Below are 20,880 nucleotides of genomic sequence, written 5' to 3'. Positions count from 1 at the left end.
ACCACCAGAACAGACAGCTGAGCTCTGAGCTATTACTTTACACACTTGGCCAGGATCCTTTCCAGCATTCCTGCAAGGCTGACAAAAAGGGAAGAATGTCCACACAGTTTTAATCTGCCAGCCTCGCTAATTCATGTAAAAGAGCATCATTTCTGTGTATCAAAAGCTGCCAGAATCAGCTCCAGCAAGGATTAAGTGTCATCATTAATGCATGCACGCTAGAGAGGAAGGTTAGGACTACATTACTATATTTTTAAAAAAACTAACCAAACAAGCAGAACATGTCCTACCCAGAAAACCACACTGATGGTGATTTGGCAGAGTAGCTGCACTGGAGCAAGCAGTCATCCACGTGTTGGGGAAAAAAAAAAAAAAAAAAAAAAAAAGATAAATGGAATACTTGAATACAATACTGAGAAACATGGATGCATGAGGCTCTATTAGTGACTGTGTAAAAGAATCAGCATTCATATATATGTGTTTCTGAGAGGATACTTCTGATTCATCAGAGCCTGATTTTCTATGTGAAAAATGTCTACATGGGAAATACTGTTTCAAAGACACGCTGTTTTATAATATGGATTTTGAATTTTTATAGACCTTTTAGTGAATAGTTCCAGGAAACAGCTCAGGTTGGAAAGAGATTAAAACCGTAGATCTCACTCATTTAGGCAGAACTATACATAAAGTTAAAAGAGAAAAAGAAAGGCATAGTGTAGTAAGTGCATCAAGGATGGACCACCACAGAATAGTTTTAAAGGCCAATGGAATCTATCCTCATTATGACTTTAGTGGAGCCACGTTAATTTTTAGCTGCTGGAAGATTTGGTTCCATCGTTCTTCAGTCAAATAGCCTACATCCACACCACCTAGGAGATCAACAGTTTGCAACAGATTTGTTGCCCAACATACTTAGTATTTAAATGTCACTCCCAGTGTGCATGGCATTTCACAGATAGGTAATATTGATAAGTCTCTGCCTGAAAAGCCTGCCACATTTTTAACTTATGGTTTCAGAGCACTGTCACAAAGACCATCTTCATCATAAACAGATAATAAAAGAAACCATTATGAGCAAGCTCTACCTGGGGTGTTTGGAGGCAGTCATGACACCAGCAGAAATGTTTTGTTCTGTAAGTACCTACCTCAAACCAATAGTATTGTGCATTCAATTATAGCCTCTTACTTCTGGACCTAGTATGACCACATTAGAAATCTGTAAATATATAACAAAATCTTCACTCATTTTCCTGTCAAGCTTGGGAAAGAAGAAGCTTTTCATTTGAAAACTCCTCTCCTGGCAAATAATACAAAGCTCTTTTTTTCCTTCTTCCAGGACAACTTATTTTTCCTCCTCATCAATCAGTTTCTGGAAAGCTGAGCCTACCCCTCCATACAGCAGTTTACTTTTGACAACAGTTTGATGTTGCAATGTCTTTAAACGTGCCCTAGCTGCTGCTTATCTCATTCTGCTAGAAGACTTCGCACTCCACATATTCAATCATTTCAGCAATTACAAAGCATCATTCTTTGCATTTAGAGCATAGCAACAAAGGTTAAAAATAAACCTCCTCTTTCTAGTTCTTAAATAGGAAATAAAGGACATTTGCAGTAGTAGTATAGGAGCTAAGGAAACAAACAAGAACATATCAACTGACCAGTTTGTTGCTGTTGACCTTTCAGATCTTGACATTACAGAACATAGGTGACCAGATCTCTGCTTCCTTCAGACTTCCAGAGATTGGGAACAGGAAAGAAAAAGGCGTGGAAAGATGGAGAAAGAATATCTTCAGTCAATGAATGGCTCGTAATATTTGATAAGAACAAAGCCAGGCCACCAGCAATTTTGAGTTATTCATTCAAGCTTGGCACCAGTGGGTATTAAAGGAAATGGCTGAATTTCTCATAGAGCTTGCACACGGAGCACTCGGTAGGATATAATATTTTATTTAGCTGACAGTGCTAGTGATCTACAGAAAAAAGAAACAGAACTCCTACTCTTGGATCAAGTGCACCGGGACCGTGTGGGTGTGTTAAATATGTCACAAATTTGTAAAAAAAAAATTTTGTTATGTTTGAAATGCTTGAATCACTGAGTACTTGATTTATCAACAGTGTTTTACCACGGCAACCCGGGTTCCATCAGTGCACTGTAGAAAATGTCAGACAACCACTGTCTAGAAGGGCTAGGACTTTCCCAGTACCAGAGACTCAATGGAGACACCAGATTGCATCCAGGAAAGTGTGATGAAGATGTCCACAGGGCTGGAGCATCTCTCCTGTGAGGAAAAGCTGAGAGCTGGGACTGTCTAGCCTAGAGAAGAAAGGGTTTCATGGGTGATCTTATCCATGTGTACAAAAGGAACTGTGTGATTCTATTATTCTAACCTATAAGAATAAGGATTCCTTTGGATCCAGCTATTAATGTATCATCATCACTGGACAAACTATCTTTCTCCCTTTGGCCTGTAGCAGTTTATCTGAATTTGGTGTGGGAAGAATATGCCATCATGACTGTCACTTTCACACACTCACCCTGTCCCTCAAAAATCCACAAAATATATAGATGTATATATATGTGTGTGTGTATATATAGATGTGTGTGTGTGTGTGTATAGATAGATGTATATAGATGTATGTATAGATGTATGTATAATGTGTATATACATATGAAATGTGTGTGTGATATAATATGTATATGTGTGTAATATATATATGTATATGTGTGTGTGTGTGTATAATATATATACACTATATATATATATGTATGTATATATATATATTGCTTTGTTGTCTTTGTTGTTGTTTTTAATCTGCACTGTTTCAAGACTCAAGAGAAGATGACAACAGGAACATATACAGGAGCAACTAAAAGGCAGCTGAGGGAAGCAATTCTGTGGTTTAACTGAATCACAAATCGCCCCCTGGAGCCCAAGTTCGAATCTAGCTGCGCAGAACTCCTTCGGCACACGAATTCTAAACGTTCTGCGTGCTTGTCCTATCACAATGAGCCAAAGGCCGTTCTGCAACTCAAAGAGAAGCGGTGTCCAGATGCCTGATGGGGAGAAAGAAGGAAGAGGGAAGAAGGGACAGAAGGACTAACGAGTTCTGGTGAACTTTTAATTTTGCTTTTGCCACTTGGAAGCAATCAGGAACGAACGCGGAGATTGACAGTAGGACACACGCAGCCGCCCACCCCGCCGGAGGTGGAAGTGACGTCGCAAAGCGGCGGCGGATGTGATGGCGGTGGGTGAGGTGCGTGCTGCTCAGCGCAGTGTTAGTGGGACCCTGCGGTCAGGGGATGTCGGGTGTGGAGCACTCGGAGCTCCTCGGGTTCTCATCTCGCCAGCCTTGAGGGACGGCCGTCTGACACGGTCCTGTCGCAGCCACACCGGCCCGGGCCCGTTCGCGGGGAGGTGGTGCAGCTGGAAGTCGGGGCGGGCTGTGCGAGCTGATGGAGCGTGGGGTGGTAACGGTGTGTGGGTTTTATGCGCAGGGCCTGGCCTGCTGTGTGCTTCGCTTCGGGGCTGATGAAAGAAGAGGGTGAGTGGGAACCCAGCCCCGCGGGCTGCCGTGCTAGGAGGGGATGCTGAGCCCTCCTGCTCCGTCAGCGTCTTCATTCACAAAGCTTGTGCCTCCCTGAAGTTGAACAAAGCCACGTACTTCCCAGAGATATTCATTCTAAAGGCTCTGAACAACACCAGCACCGAGATAGCCGTGGTAAGTCGTTCCCACGTTGAAGCCTATTATTTCCTAGGGAACTGTGTCCTGTTTAAAGCTGAGCTGTCAAACTGAATCCTGCAGTGGTTCACAGAAGTGCTTTTGCTGGTGAGTTTCCTGGTTTGATTCTCAAACACCTGATCTGTCTTTTCTTGGCTGGTGAGAAGCCTTGTATTGTGATTTTTCTCCAGTAGCTGTCCTTTGAGTTCTCTGTCATAATTTCTTAGGAAAAGGTAAAAGGTTGTATGTCAAGTGGGCGTGCTTCTCTAGCTGTACTCTTACCAACAACAAATACGGAAACAAAGCCAATTTCCAAGTTAGGTTTGGCACATCAGAAAACTTATGTTAGGCTGTTTAAAATATTCAGTAAATACTAATGTTTTGGTTTTTATGCTTGATTCTTATCCTGTTTTGAATGCTTGTACTTTGGTTTAGCATATTTTATGTCACGTATGATTTTGGTTTTTTGTCCTCTGGAGTGTGACCGTTTATGCAAGGCTCAGTTCACTCTGGTGAGGAGAATAGTTAGTAGTCTCAGACTTTTTTTTTTCTTGATATTGGCATTTTCTAGGAGTGTATCATGCAGTAGACTTTAAGATGTTTTTGCCACTTCCTTTTGATTGTAGAAATTAGTGTAGAGAGAGAAGCCTTTGGGTGGAAGATGGCTCACAGAAGGGTTTGCTACCAGGTGTTTTGAAATAACAGTTTCTCATGAAGATACATGCTTGTTTTACTTCTGTTTGGGCACCATCTCAATGAGGAACTTTGTATGTGAATATTGCTATGGTGATGTGATTCTTACTGTTCTTTCTTGCTTTTGAACAGAGGATGCCAACAGAAAACAACCACCTACCAGACAGTATTCAAGAACAAGACTCCATTACTACTGTAAGCAATGTTTGCCCTCATGATGCTGAGGAATCAGGAACTGAACACGAAAATGGCATTTGTAACAGTGACGTGGGTAATAGATTTGAAGTTCACAACTATGACAGCAAGCCATCCACTTCTGTGGCAGTTCCTCTGGAGGTGCCCAAAAGAGGACAACCTCTTTTACATATCAACAGACAGCAGATTCAGTCCGTTTCATACAGTGCACAGGCTGCTGAGCTCAAAGGTTTAGGAGTTGATGTGTATGACCAGGATGTATTGGAGCAAGGAGTTCTCCAGCAAGTAGATGATGCAATTAATGAAGCTAACAAAGCAGCAAAAATAGCTGATGCTGAAAAAGAATATCAGTCAGTTTTGGATGACTTAAGGTAAGTTGTTGGTTTTTTTTTTTCCTTGATGTTGTTTTCTGTTACTGGCAATCAAATTGTGCTCAATGTCTCATTTTTAAAAGCTGAAAGATTAAAGCATTTCACTATCAGCATGAAGCGTTGCTCTTGTTTGACCTGTTCAGTCGTGCATCAAGGCAGTAGAGATGTAAGATATGGAGTGTATCTCCTTTTTCTACTTTGTTGCGCACCTTGCTGCTGTGCTTGTGTGTTTGCTGGGCCGTGGATACATGTGTTATACTTTGTTATTCAAAGTTACTACAAAAGTATCACTTCTTCAATCCTCCGTGTTACATGTGGTTACCCACTTCTAATTTGTTTCAATAGCTTGGTACAGTTATTTTCTGTAACTTATGTGACTCCATATTGTCAGAGTACTACAACCAGAACAGCCTTTGTTCTGGTTTGTGTAAAGTCCTTTGAGAATACTTTCGAATAATCAAATGCTTACTATAATATGTTGATAGTAGAAGACCTTGAGCGGTAGCAGCCACATGTCATTGAGTTTTGATCACAGAATTTCCTATTTCTAATCTCATTGTAGAGAAATATGTGGTATTATAGCATTATTGTGTGATAAAGTTATTTACATGTGCATCTTTCATTGAGCTGCATTAGTGTTCAAAAGTACTGTATGCCTCCACTGTCTCTGTGAACTTCTATGGAGTGTATAGCGCTAAGCATATGCATTAATTTTCCAGTTTGGGTGTGGAGATATAAAACAAAATATGTGTGTAAAACTGGAGCTTAATTTTACATTTTATGTAGCAGAAAAAAGTAGATGGTCATTGAGAAGATGCACATGATGAAACTATATATCTTGTAATCTAAAAAGGCATTCTTATATAATGACATTAGTCAGTGGACAGTTTTACAAAATGAAAGGAAAGAATTTCTCATTTAAATTATTGTATAGTATCATGGAATTGTGTAGATTGGAAGATACCTGCAAGATCAAATTCAGCCATCAACTTGACCTATAAAGACCCATCACAAAACTGAGTGCCTCGGTGCCATGTTCACAATGTCAGAACAGTGCACAGAGTGAAAAGAGCGAGCTCCAGATCCAACTCCTGAGCCCCAAAATCTGTTCAATAGAAAGTCTTCCCATTGAAGACATAACAGATATTGGACTAATAAGAACTGTTACAGTGCTTGACCTTAGTTAGTTCTTTGCTGCTTCCATCCCTGATGCTTGTCACTGTAGTCTGTTTTGTTGCTTTTTTTATTGTATTCTGTTTAATAGCAGAATCAGCCACTTCATTCCATTATTGTGATCATCAGGCTTGTGGCTTCTGAGTACTAAATAACAGTGGAAGTTTAGTGTCATTTCCTTTGAAGTTTTATTATTAGTAGAAATTTGTTCACAAATATTTATTAATGTTTTTGAAGTCTTTAATGTTTCTAATGATATTTAGCCATAAAGTGTTTATTTAACTGTGGTCCTTTTTAAATCTTACCTTAAATGTTCTGGAATTTCTAAATTGTCTGAATTGAGAATGTTCTAATTTTCTTTACTGGAACTTGTTTTTCAGATCATGTACAACATCTCTGAAACAAATAGATAAAATTATTGAGCAACTTTCACCTCAGGCTGCCAACAACAAAGATATAAACAGAAAACTAGATTCTGTAAAACGGCAAAAATACAACAAGGTGATTAGATTACTTTAATTTCCTGCTGTCAGTACTTAGCTTGTGCTTAAGGTCTGGATTATGTGATTGATTCTTGCTTAAATGTATCGATCAGAGTCAGTCTAAAATTGCTAAAATTTCTCTTTTAAAATGGTTTTGTTTTCTACCGATAAAAGAAAAAATGTAAATAACTAAAGATCTGAAGGGAGGGAGCTGATGTTGGCTTTTTGTTTGCATGTCTATTTGGAGGTGGAGAGTGTTGACTCAAATTTCAGACAGAGCTGTAAAAGTTGCTTGGAAGAGTGATCTTTCCTAGTAGTATTTCAAGAAATAGCAAAGCATTGTTAGAGCGTGATTTGAAAGTTGGGCTAAATCTCAGCTCTCATTGCCTTCATTTCCTATAATCCTTTTCCTGATCCTCTTTCACTGTATCTTTCTTGTAGTAATGTGTATCATTGCTTTTGTGAATTGCTGTAACTTGCTGCTATGGCAGAAGCTGCTCCAGTTTTTTCCTGCTGTAGTAGTTAGTTAAAGGAGCTGTAGAGTGATCTAGCAGGCATCATTGTAAGCAATAGACCTGTACATCTACAAATGGGTAGGAGAAGGGAGAAAAGCAAAACTTCTGGTTAGGAATGTAGTTCTTAGATCTTCTCACTGTCTTGTGGAAACACATCTAATAGTTTTTCTAATGACTGACCAACACAAAAACTTCCAATCCACACTTTTTTCCAGTCTCAGGCTTTTTGCCACTGACCCCATTTATTTGTTTCTTTTTAGTTATTCTTTTGATCATGTCAGCAACTGGGATAATGTTGTATTCACAATTTGGCCAACTGAGAGGGAATGGGAGCAAACAGTTCTGAATAGTGGCCCAGTCTAGCATCTTACTATTAGGAATAAGTAGCTGGAGGTAGTGGGAAGGTATATGATTATCATACTTACCACTGAAGTGTCATCAAGGAACTGTGTGCTCTGTTTTCTGTTATCACATTACTGAAGTCATGCAAGTTAGTAGCAGATGAAGTTCATAACTCATTGGAAATCTGTTGTTAATCATCTCTAATGGCCTTTGCAGGGTAAAAATGAATCTCTGTATGAAAACTATTATCTTTAAAAGTTATTTCAGTAGATAACCAGTAGATTCTGGTTAAGTCACAGTGTATTTGGAGGCAGATGTTCTGTTTGAAGCTCATCTTGAACTATGCATTGAGAATTGCCCTTTAGTACTTTATTTTTTGTCATATTTGAAAAGAAAAGTTGAAAAGTCTGAATTATTCAGATAAATGGGAAGTTACTAACTGTTAGAGCTGTTTCCTTAGAGCTCTTATGCAGGGAGTGTTTTGTAATATAAATTCTTCAATAGCAAGGATAATGGTTGGGTACAAAGTAGGTAATATATTGTAGTGTACAAAATGCATTACATTTTGTAATGTTGAAGATTCTACATCAGGACTTGGCAGGCAAGAGCACCTTCCTTCACACACAAGGAAAAAAGCTGATTGCATCATAAACTTTATTTTTTACTAAATTATGTGCCTCTGTAGGGATGGGAAAATACTTTGAAAAATAAAGTTATACATGAGGAAAGTTGCACTGCCTATGTGTTAGTTTTACTATTTGGAATTTCTTGTTTTGTAAATGAATATAGTAACACCAAGGAAATTGCAGCATTACTGGTAAACATACAGTTGAGGACATTACAGTCAGATAAAAGGAGTAGCAGAATACTAGGTGTGAATCATTTTCATTTCAGTAACAAACTACACTTGTTATAATGTCTGTAGTGTTTAATATTTTCACTTATTTTTCAAATACATTTTGCTTTGTAGTTTTTGCTGTTAAAGTAACTGCAACCATTCCTGAACTAGTTACGTACAAACATATATTAAGATGTCTGACTGATTTGTGGGGTTTTTTTTAGTTCCTAACAAGCAAACATTACCAGACTTCTGGGTGATAAATAAATCCTAATAAATATTATAATTGGTTTAAATAGGTTATTTGCCAGTAATTCAGTCTTGCAAATCATGGACTTTTTTTTTTCTATATTCTCTGCATATATCACTAATCCAGGGGCTGCTTTTGCTGGTATCAGCATAGTTATAAAATGACCTTGAAAGATGGACATGAAAATGCCTAATGAGCAGGTGAAATGTGTGTGTGAATAGTAATGTCTTGCTGTGTATTTTAAGATGACTGTACATATAAATTTATGCATATTCTGTGAGTTTTTAAATTACAGACACTTTGTGACCCTTTTTTGTGCTTTTTTATTAAATGGGATACTTTGAACATTTGAGTATGACTTTCTGGTAGAAAATACAGGAAGCATTATAGCTTAAGAGTTGTTTAAAAGGATATCAGGATTCTGAATCATCTTAAAGTTTTAATGATGTACCTAATTGTCATTCAAGGAGCAACAGCTAAAGAAGATCAAAGCAAAACAGAAACGTCTCCAAGCAGTTCTTGGTGGAACTGAGATTCTTGATAAAGTAAATGAAATTGAATTTGAGGATGAAGGTATGTATGGGAGAAGACTGAAACTTAATGCCTTTTGTTGTTTGAAGGTAATTTGCAAGATCTTTGCTAATAAGGAAATGCATTTCAGTGGTTAGTTTTCAAAGAGAATGTTCAGAACACTTATTTGCTGCACCTGCAGAATTGCAAATCTTGGCATATTCATGTGGGAAGTTTTAAGAAATGGATGTTAATCCTTGTTCAGTTCAGTAGGGATGACTGATGCACATTAGAGTATTGGGCTTAATAAATTGGAAATCTTAACGTTTTTTCATAGCTAATTTGATAATGATGACTAACATCATGATTGAATTACATTTTATATGCTGGATGCTATCAATCAACATTAACAAAATTGTTTTTTTCTTATTGTTGAGCATTATAGTTAGAAATGTAAGAGGGGAGTACTTTTTCTCTATCAGGCTGTATCTGTTTAAAAAAAAAAAATAGAAAAAAAAAAACCAAAAACCAGCTTCCAGAGCAGTATGTTTGTCCTCTATGATTCTTATGCAAATGTTCAGATGATAAATAACACAGTTAACACAAATATAATAAGTATAGTAAATGTGTATGCAATTTAACTGTAGTGCTTATCAATGGCAACATGCTGTGTGGTCAGTCTGACTTTTAAAATCATAATCCTAATGGTATTGTAGTATTGGAAGGTTTCTGGTTTTGGGTTTATTTTGTTGTTGTGGTGGTGTTTGTTTTTTTAGCTTGTGGGAAGATAGTCTTTTGTCTCTCTTGGTATGCTTAATGGAAATTTCAGATTTCAAGCTTTTAAGAAAATCTGAACAATCAGTAATAGAAACAGAAGTGGACATTGTTACTCCTTACGGGAATTGTGTTTTGTTGTAGTGAATGATGACATGTTGAATATAGGGAGCACATCAGAGTCCGTGTGGTATTAAGGGTTATTCTCTTATAATAGTTCTTGCTGTCATGTGTTATTCCAGAAGCATTAACATTCTGAGAGTGTACATAATGTTTCCTATGTGAAATTTTAGAAGTAATTTGAATTTTAAAACAGACAAGTATGTTTTGACCTTTTTTGTTGGTTTCTGCCTTTTCTGACCTTTTTATATTGTATGATGCTAGTTTGGAGTTGTTTTTAAGCTTTAAATCCATTCGGTTTTTATACACACCATTTTGTTATTGTGTCAGTTATTCAGAAAGTGTGGAAGTCATTGTGGTTATTCTGTTTTTTTGTTACAGAACCTGGACCATCATCTCTTGGCAGTATGCTTATGCCCATTCAGGAAACAGAGTGGGAAGAGCTTATTCGTACAGGCCAGATGACCCCATTTGGAACTAAAATACCTCAGAAGCCAGAGAGGAAGACACGGCGACTAATGCTAAATGAAGCATCTGATTTTGAAAAGTATTTAGCAGATCAAGCTAAGCTGTCATCTGAGAGAAAGAAGTTAGCCCTTCGCAGAGGAGTGAAGAAGAAAGCACGAGCCAAAAATGTTCAGTGCATAGCTCCCACATCTGCTACAAAGGAAAAGAGAGGTAAAGCTCTGTCAAAAACAGATAAACGTTTAAAAAAACACTTGAAGAAACTTCAGAAGCATGCCCTTCAGGTTCATTCAAAAGCGGGTATTCCAAAAGAGAAAAAAAGTCTTGAGACTATGAAGCTGAAGCCTGGACAGGAAGATGATAGTGGAGAATCTGAGTATGTACCTGATGAGGAACATCTTGATGCAGAAGCAGCTGAAGATGTGGAAGAACAGGTGTCTTCACATGCTGAAAATGATTCTGATTACGAACTCAGGAATTTGTCAAGAAAGGGAAAATACTCAGTGAAGCAGGATTCTAAAGATGCTGGAAGCGATGCTGATTATTTTCCAAGCTCTGAGGAGGAAGAACATACAGAAGGGAAGCACAAAGTAAAGAGATGGAGAGATGATGGAGATGAAGATTATTATAAACAGAGACTAAGGTTAGTCCCAGACATTTTAGTAGCAACATTACCAAAAGATATTGCACTTGTAAAAGACAAAGTCTGTAATAAACAACTAGGAACTGGAATAAGGGGAAGGATGTGGTAAGAATGATCATAGCCTTCCTAAAGGAATTATGCATGACTCTTAATTATAAGGACTTTGCTATTTAATTTTTCTGATTGTTTCAAGATCATTCAAAAGTAAGTTATTTCAGTTTTGGATTTATTTGTTTTTTACAGTACTGTGAATGTGCCAACAATAGAGTATTTATTAAAATGTATTGGTGGCATTACTGTTTACTTAAACAGTACTTGGTCTGCAGATCCTCATATCTACCTTTCAAATATATATGACACATTCTGTTTAATAGGCAGAATTACAGTACAGACAGACTCCCTCTTCAGAGAGAAGGCACTTTCTCACTGTGAGGGATGTGTTTGGTTTGGCTTGAGATGAGGTGCTCAGTTTTTGGCTTTAGTTAATGACTAGTCACGAATAAATTCTTTGAACAAATGTTTATATACTGTTTTTATATAATCCACTAGTTTGTTGAAATCTGAGGCAAATATATTAATTTGAATATCAATGGAAAGTGGATTTTGAATTTATACTTTTAAAATTCATACTGAAAGGGAATCATCTATTCTTTTTCATTATTGGGTAATACTTCTGGCATAACTTAGATGAGTAACAAAGACTGAACATCACATTGCTGTTAGTTAAGTATAAAAACAGCTTCCCTGCTTGACGGTGGTTTTCCTTTCTGTCTGTTCTTATTGATGGCGATGTCCTTGTCTAACAAAGATGTGGCAATGGTAGTAGTTTTCTCCAGCTGTGATGACTTAAGGTTGTAAACTGTGTAAGATCTATGAAGAGAAGCAATGTAGCTTAGATGTCAAGAACACAAGTTACTTCTGGAAATGGCACCTGGAACACCAAGTGCTAATCTGTAATTTATGAAATCTGTTCAGCCTGAGTGTTAGTGATTTCTCTGTAGCTACAGTGTGCTGTTGAGATGTGTTTTTTCCTACTGGTACCGTTGCTGTTGAGCTCCTAACAAGAAGACTGTGCAATGTTTCTATTGTTATGGCTTCTTGGAAAACATTTTTAAGGACCAGTGAAGTGATATGTAATTTGCTAAGGTCCTTCAAGTGGTTTATAGCCCCTAGAAAAGCAGGGATTCCATCTTGAAAGCAACTCTTCTAGAATGAAAGGAAAAGTGAGTATTAAAGCTATAGAGGAGAGTGACTGATGTAGGCAAACATCCTAGCATTGTCTGGTTAATAGTATGTCTGTATCAAAGAAAAGGGTCAAGATGTAGAGGTATGATATCCATCTTTTCCTGTGATAAGAGTTGATGTGGAAGAGGTATTCTCTGCTAGAGGTGCTTGTGTTCCAGTTATGACATTATTACAGGTAACAAAATGTTAAGTAGGATGAGGTCAACTTGCCATTTACGTTGCACGTTACTGAGGCAGATCAGGAGCTGGCATGAGGCATTAGGCTTGGAATCCCAGGACGCTGCTTTTCAAGGTTAAAGAGCAGTTTATTGCTTCTTGAATAGAAGATTTCAATGAGAGGCTAATCAGAACAATGTCCATAATGTCAAAAAAGTGTGTTTTTTATTGGGTACATTAACAAAAAATTATTGTATTTAACCACTCAAATATTTACTGTTTTATTGAATAAAATTGTACTCTTCACATGTAAATTAGACCAATATTAAATCATTTTTAATTCAGTGTTTTCATCAAGAGTAATTTATTTTGATTGAAAGTTTTAATATGACTCTCAGTTTAAATTCATTCAAACACGTTTTTTAATAACGTTAAGATTGTGACAATTTATCCTTAGCAAAGTCATATCATAGAGTACATTTCTTTTGGTTACTAAAGTTACAATAAAAGCCTAAATGAATTTTAGAAATATCAATAACTGTAATTGCCACCAAAACACTACATCTCTTAAAAATTTCATAGCCACAGTTATTATGGCTGTTAAGCTGCAGCTGTCCACATTGACGTTTTTATGCTGACACCCCCAGGTAATCTTCATTATGGGAAATGCCATGAGAAAATAAAGTGTAGTGAATTAAGAAACATATTAAGAATGCTATAGAAGTGCTGTCATTTGCTTACATTTATGTCTTGTTTCACATCAGTTATACTTTTGAATGCAAATAAATGAGTGAGATTATGGTATATTTTACCCCTGAGATAGGCAAGGGAAAGTCCTTTAGGATTACTTTAGTATTCTGAACATCTAGTCTTGTGCTTGGTGCTGTATAAAGTCCTATACTCTTGAAGGCTGAAAATGAGTTTTTTTAACATTAAAACTTTTCAGAGATGGGACTTGAAGAGATTGGTCTGTGTCAAGGGGAAGATATGATGATGATGATGTTAAAGCATGATAATTAGCTAATTATGGGGCTGCTAGAGAAACTGTTTCCAAAGAGGAGTTGGTGCATCTGTAGTAAACAGGGCATGCAGGAGAAGAGCTGCTCTACTTTTCTTCTAAAGGCAACTTGTGTCAATCGACCTGGTCACTCACAGCCAGACATGGTCAGCAGAAAGTGGAAAGGCCGCAATTCAGCACGCACTCTTAGTAATATTTCTTCTCTTGCGTGGCTCTTGCCTTTCTCTTGTTACCGTTACTGGAGCAGTATTGCTGTGCAGACGTGCAGGGAAAAAATCTTCTGGCTAATGTAGCAAGGAACACCAGGGCTGTGGGGAGGTAAACTGAATCAGTGACAGACTGTCAGGTGCTAAGGTAGTGTTATCATCATCTTCAGCTGTCCTTCATAGTGACTATTCTCAGCTAAACCCAGAGGCCTGGATTAGGTCATCAGTCTCTGAGGTAGTGCTGAAGGTCTCAGAGACTTGATCCCCCACAACAGCTGTGGTTTCAGTGTGTTTTTTGTCATACTCAGCAGTAACTGCCCTAGTTGAGAGCTGTTCCACACTGGCACAAGCAGGAGTCTGGAGCAGTCACCGACCTGGTGGAGCAGCCAGGTCACGGCAGAGCCGCTTTCTTTGAAGGCAGCTCAGTGAAACTGTGCCTATTTTTAGCTTTTCATACCTAGAATCAGAAAATAGAAGTAAGCTTCTCTTAAATGCATACTAAATGCATACTAAAGGCATAGGAAATAAGCCTTTTCTGACTTCTCCGCAAGAAAGTAACAGCATGATTTTCTTGGTTTACTCTGCCAAGGTTTTGGAGCTGTGGAAGCTGCAGCCCGTCCAGTCCTTTTGCTTGCTAACAAAAATTCTCCTTTGCACGAATTAAAATAGGAATTGTAAATATAATCAAATAATTCTTTCTCACTGTCTGTAGTTAATGTGTTACACTGTTGACATCACCAATACAATATCTGCATGAAGTAGTAGCTAGGAAACAAAAAGTTTTAATATTTATCTTGGGGTCACTATTCCCATAGCAGCTGCTAGTATGTGTATGCCTGCTGCAGGAAAAGAATTAAATTTCAGGTTATGGGACATAAGTGCCATAACTGCATTTTCTTTGCTTTTTTGTATAGTTTGTGGAGCATAGTTTTTTGAATAGCACTTCCTTCAATTGCTGTGAAGGACTGGGAGGCAAGGCTAGAGAAGCTGCTACTTGCCATGTGTGCCAAGCATCAGCCAGGCAGCTGAGTTGCTGGATGTTGTGGCTATCAGTGCACAAAACAGTTGATAAAAAGAGTCAAAACAAAGCTAAAGCTAACTAAAAAATGAGGGGTGTTTTTCTCAAGTTGGATCAGTTTTCATACACGAACTGTCTTTAAAGCTTCTGAGTCAGTCAGTCTCTTATTGTTTCAGAGTTATAAATTTAAAAAGGATTAAATATTACCTTTCCTGGAAGACATTTTCTTAGAGCATCCTAACTGCTCTTTAAAATGACAAATCTGAGACACAAATGAAGATATATTTTGGCTCACTCACTGAGTACACCTTTCATTCTAAGCTCAAGTGTGTAATCATCTACATCAGTCTTAATTTACTTGTGGAGACTTGTGGTACTGACTGCATTTATTTCATCTGTTAGGATGTGCCAATTAAATCCATGTATACAGACCATAAAAAGTTAGATCAAAAAAGTAATGCCAAATGCTTCAGTTTAGCAAATTAGAATAATCTGTGAGGGATTCTTAGCTGTCTAAAACAGAAAAGATATTGTGCTTCAAAAAGGCAAACTATATTAAACACTCAGCTTGGTTCCTGACTGTATTTTAAAAAGAAAAAAAAAAATGTGCTCATTACTGTTTTGGATGCAGAATTTCTTTCTTGGGTATTGCAATAAGTGGGAAATGGGCTCAGTATCTGAATGCAATCTTATATTAAGAAAGATTTAATTGTATGATATATGGCTTTCATTCGGCACTTGCAGGATAAAATTGTGCTTACGTTAGTGACCATGGATGGAAGAAACATAGATTTCTTAAAGGTCGTGCTTCTGTTTTCAAAAGTCTTTGGTGATACAATAAAGCCTGTGCTTGCCAATTGTTTAAGCACAGTAATGAGATTTAACTCAGACTTGTATGGATTTTTTTTCTTTGTTCAGCATAGTACCCTGTAATTAAGTTAAATTATGAGTTAGCGCCATTGCTCTCTTGAAAGTTTGGCTTACAGAGTAGAGGTTGACTGACCACCTGGCCAGACTGGTCTAGCAGTGTTTGTCTTCCCTTTACTTCACCTATTGGGAATGTTTTCACTTTTCTATTGAAAATAATAAAGTTTTAATACAATATTCTGTATTGAGTTCAAAGCTTTTCAGAAACTGAATGGCTTTCTCAAGCTCTGCACGTTGTTACAGTTGTAACAACAAATTACTGCTTTTTCTTTCAGCTGAGTGTGGAAAATCAAAGGCCAAAAAGCCTGCAGACCTTGGCTAGACACAACAGCAGAGCTTCAGTTCTACAGCTGGTGCAATTATACTCATCAATAGAACAATAAATACAAAGTATATCAGAATTTTTCTTTATGATAACTGGGTTCTGGATGTGTTAGTTCACATTCTAGATATATTGTTTTTCTCAGAATCTCATGATTTCCAGGGAGCTCTAGCAGGTCAAACTAATAGCAGAAAAAATGTTGGTTAAATTCCTTAAGAGCTGTGAACTGCGGGAAGTTTTCCTCTTGGTTGTTTCTGGATCACTTTTTCCAACGTACACTAGAGGGCAATCTGCTTCTTCCCAGGGGAGGCTGAAGCACCAGTGCTGGCTGCCGGACGTTCATATTAGGAAACTGGATGAAGAGGCTCTTGTACAAAATAGTGCCTTGCTTGTCAATTGTTTGATTTGAATTTTGTTTCTAAAGTGATCTACCTGTCACTTTAGTGGTTTTCTTAGTTGAAATTGTTTTGATTTTAATGTGGTAAGTATGTGTTTTCTGTTGGCTTTTTCTTTCACATTTCAAGCCTTATCTTAACTTGGTCAGATAACATAACCAAGTTCTGATGTGTGCTGTTTCCAGTAGTGACACAACCTGATGCAGCGACTGTCAGTATTTGTCAATTTGAATCTTTTGTCTTTCCTTGACACTCAGAACAGTAACTGACAATTCATGGCTGTTAGCACAACATTGTGATACTGAACAGAAATAAATGCACTTCTATGCTGTGCCTCCAGTATCATCAATATTTATGGGTCTGTTAGTCTGAGAGCATTATTTTATTATTATTATTGTTATTTTCCTAATTCAACCATTTAGAAGATTGCAATTGTAAGGTAGAAATTTTCTTACCTGTGTTAGGTTATGTAAAAGTATCTGTGGGGTTTACTTTTGTATTGATTTCTTGTTTTGTTTTGTTTGGTTGGATGTTCTTGCTATTTAACATTATAATGGAATAAGAACAGACTGAGAGGTGACAAAAAAAATAGTAGCAACTCATTTGTTTTTCATCAGAAAGACTGGCCCTTTTTTTTTTTTTTTTTTCTTTCTTTCCCCCCCTCTATGCATATGCTGCTTTTCCCATTATATTTTTTGCTTCTGAAGACATTAGAACTTGAGGTCAAAATACACTGGTATGAAGCTGTCTCTATGAACCCGTCTGGTATTATGCTTTCTTGTTAGTTTTTCAGTGCTTTTTTTGGTTTGTAGTTATTGTAACTCGCATGCATTTGGAAATGATGGTCTTTATTTTCACTTAATAAAACAATACCACAGTTCCATGTTTGTGACTGCTTCCATAAAGGCAAGCTGTAAGTATTTTTTCACTTCTGGAGTATGTTCTCTCAGTAAAGCAAATACTGGATAGATGAGTTTCACAGTGTCTCATTTAGGAGGCTTCTTGTAGCTTAATACTGGAGATTTTAGTGCTGGGAGGCTTATATTAGGTTTTTAGCCTCAGTCTTCCAAGTTGCTTCTTTTCATACTATCGCTGCTATTTATAGTTCTTTGGAACCTGAACAATTTCAATTTCTGTGTCTTATGTTTCAGATGCTTTTAGATTGCCAGGGTTCTTTCTTCAGCCTCATTCAGGCCAGCACCTTTAATTATGAGTATGGAAAAAGTATCCAAATAATGATGTCTACAATGGCTTAAATTGCAGTACATGCTTCATTTGAAAGTGTTTTGTCTGGCTTGAAGAGGACAGGACTGTTCACTGGGGAGAGAAGAGTGTTTTGGTAGGAAGAAACTTCACTGATAGATATATCTAAGGTATCTGCAAGGAGGCATACAGTCATTTCATCCTTATAGATGCAGCAATCTTCTTATTAGATGAAATATGTCTGCTTTTGTACTGCACAAAGAGCAGTAGCATGAGGGTGTTCTTAATTTGTTCTACAGCTTACCGCTTTCTATAGAGATTTTATCAGGCTGTACGCTGTGTTTGGTGTGGCTGCAATGAATGCAATTTCAGTAGTGAATAACAGCGAAACCCAAGTTGTCTGTAGAGTGCTTTTGGTAGTTCAATACTTATTTGTTCAGGTTCTGCAGTTATTTCCTTCCTGGCAGTAAGTGTATGCTTTGCTGTTACAACTAAATGGTTTTGTTTGGGTCACTAAAGCAAACACAAGTCCATAGTTGTTTTGGATGTTGAAAATCTTTTGGTGCTCTTTCTAAGAGAAGACAAGGACAAGAACCTAATTCTGGATGTAGTATGTGCAGAGTCCAAATACAGCACTTGGGCTGTATGCCACAAGTCACCATAATTTCAAAATGTCAAATATTAACTCTCCTAACGATGACTGCTCAGCATCTTTAGACCCCGTCAGCTCAAAGACAGTGATGTTTCCAGTTGGGTCTTCTGTGATGTTTGCATGCTACTGAACATTTCTCTAGGTTAAAGACATTTTAGTTATTTGTTTAAATTAAGAAAGATATCATTGTAATACTTGGTCTTTATTTCTTTGTTGTTTTATTTTTGTTTTATCCTTTTTAAATGGATGTTTGGGAGCTTAACATTGCCAGTATTTCAATAGTGTTAACTGTTAATTACATTGCATTAGCATAGCTTATGACTGTTTGGAAGCATGTGCACATTATGTCAAATATTTTGAGCGTTTAGATCCATAATTTTCTCCTTCAGTGGATTACTACTTCAATTCATCACACCTGAGAAAATGTTTTTGTTTATTCTTTACTTCTTGATGAATAATTCAATGTAGTATTCATATAGTATCTTTTCAATACAATAATTGAATGTTGACTGTTTGTGTCACTCATAGGAAGTGGCAAAGAGAACGTTTGAAGGACAAAGAACATCCTGTTGCTGAGGAACTTTCTGATGAAAGCGACACTGAATTTGAAGAGGGTTTCAAAATTCCGGGATTTCTCTTCAAAAAGCTTTTTAAGTATGTACTGCATGCTTTATTTTAACCTTAGGCTGTTCTGTGCTGTTAATAACGATATTATTAGTAACAGTGGTGGTGATTTCTAGATGTCTTGTCCTACAACTCTGTGTTCAGTTATTTCTGTTAAATAAAAACAAACAACAACAACAACAAAAAAAACTTCAGAAGTCCTGCCCAACCAAACCTCAAACAAAGTTGGCTATTGCAAGCACAAAATGCTGTTTTATGAAAATACAATCAATAATTATTGTAAATGTATATTAGCTAAAGCAAGGGTTGAGAAGCTCTCCTTGTCTCCTTTTGTAGATGTTTTCTTTTATTGGTATGTGCTTTCATTTAGTTTGGGTGCAGAGTGATATAAAAATGACTTTACTATGAAGATATGGTGTTGGCAATTGGTAATAAATGAAAACAAGGAATCTTAGCGTTTCTGTGATTGGGTTGAGAGTGACTGAAGTTTTCTTCCAGCAAAAAATACAGCCAACTTTTTCTTTGAGTAGTTTTATGAAGTCACATTATAAGATCTTTAAAATGTTACTGGTAAGAACATTCAGATATGGAGAGTGCATTCTTAATTCCTTTAGTATTTAACGATGGATTACAGATTTGGACAAGACTGCTTTCCATTCCACTTTTTTGAGAGTTTTGAGTTTTGTTGTGTCCACTGACACTTTCAGTTAAGTCATCTTAATCTCAAAAAGCTGTTTATAAAAGGCAATCTAAACAAGTTAGCTGCTGACAAGTTTATTTCATCCTTGTGTTTTCTCTAACTTCCATGCATCGATGGCTTGAATTCATTTTTGTTGGCAGCACTTCACTTGAGGAAAACCATCTCCTCTTTCAAAAGCTACCTCTAAAATCTTATAATAACCTAGCAGAAAGCTATTGTTTCTTATAGGCTTACACAGTAACTCTACTAACAGGGCCACTTAGTCTTAACCTCAAAGAAATTATTATTGTTGTCCTGCAGTTTTTCAGGAGGAAAGCACTAACTCTGAAATGGAAATGAATTAATGACTTGGTTGCCAGGACCATACACAGCCAATATGTGGTCTCCGGTTGTTTATGCAATGGTACTGCAGGAGTAATCATCCTGAGAACGGATGTGTGGTCTGAGCAACCCAAAGGGAATCGAAATAAGGCAGACAACTAGAAATTAATCTTAGAGATATCAGCCACGCTAATGAAGGGTATCCCTGCAAGCATGAGTCAGTTGGCAAGACTTCTTAAGTGGTTAGAAAGATCAATTGAGTTGAATGATTTGTCTGACTTGTAACTTAAATGCTGAAACCTCCAGCGTAGGAAGGCCCATAGTCAATAGTCATTAAACTTTGAGTTCTGAACAAGTTCAGTAGAAAACATAGAAGTACATTGATCCAAGGAGGAGGTGTATCGCACCATTTTGTAAGTGATCTTTCTGCATATGTGAATTGAATTCTAAAGAGAAGTTAGTAGAAATATTGGGCCCTTAATCTGGTTGTCCATTTTTTGGTTTGGTTGTTTTGTTTTTTGTTGTTGTTGTTTTTTTGTTAGTTGCTTTTCATTTTTTATTTCTTTGGTTTTGTTTTATTTCTTGTAAATCTGTTCAAGTAGAAAATCTTGTTTCTTCCCTCCTATATACTTCTGTCTGCTTTGAAGAACACTCAGCAACATTTACTTAGCTAGTACCACTGGTGCTGCCCTGGACTAAAACTGTGGTAAGCGAGACTGACTTAAAAGCATATGCACTTAACCTGAGAAAATTCTGTGTAAGGAGGAAACCAGGTTTCTTCCTTACACGCTTTGAGTGCATGTTTTCCTAACAACTGCAGTGCTATTGCATCTCAGTAAGATAGTGCCTATACTCTGCCAGCTACAGTTATGAGGTTTTGAGGGATGCATTCTAGTATGTTTACTTAATGTGAATTAAGTATATTATATGTAACTATTTCAAAGACTGGGCAACGTTTTTGTTTTACTTATACAGTGTTTTTAAGTTTAAAAAAGAGCACAG

General features: G+C 37.1%; 1 protein-coding gene and 1 pseudogene across 4 annotated transcripts in view; one reads left to right on the top strand and one right to left on the bottom strand.

Annotated features, from left to right (window-relative positions):
* The first annotated feature begins 3,220 nt into the window (after window positions 1-3,220).
* The window catches only part of ERCC6 (ERCC excision repair 6, chromatin remodeling factor), a 40,058-nt gene continuing 22,398 nt past the window's right edge, over window positions 3,221-20,880 (top strand). For 3 of the 4 annotated variants that reach the window (XR_014948871.1, XM_015866824.3, XM_015866822.3), the window contains exons 1-7: window positions 3,221-3,255; window positions 3,497-3,720; window positions 4,546-4,979; window positions 6,533-6,653; window positions 9,047-9,152; window positions 10,365-11,091; window positions 18,762-18,887. Coding sequence is in view for 3 of the 4 variants with exons in the window: in XM_015866824.3 (XP_015722310.2) it covers window positions 4,549-4,979; window positions 6,533-6,653; window positions 9,047-9,152; window positions 10,365-11,091; window positions 18,762-18,887 (1,511 nt within the window). In the remaining variant the exon portion in view is untranslated. Of the gene's footprint in view, window positions 3,417-3,496; window positions 3,721-4,545; window positions 4,980-6,532; window positions 6,654-9,046; window positions 9,153-10,364; window positions 11,092-18,761; window positions 18,888-20,880 lie in introns of all 4 variants that reach the window. The other variant, XM_015866823.3, reaches the window with a different exon arrangement.
* Window positions 6,003-6,166, bottom strand: LOC116653637 (U2 spliceosomal RNA; annotated as a pseudogene).

Source organism: Coturnix japonica, chromosome 8, assembly GCF_054131305.1.
Source record: "Coturnix japonica strain WE chromosome 8, WE-NBRP24, whole genome shotgun sequence".
Lineage (NCBI taxonomy): Eukaryota > Metazoa > Chordata > Aves > Galliformes > Phasianidae > Coturnix > Coturnix japonica.
This window is presented reverse-complemented; position numbering and strand designations above follow the sequence as displayed.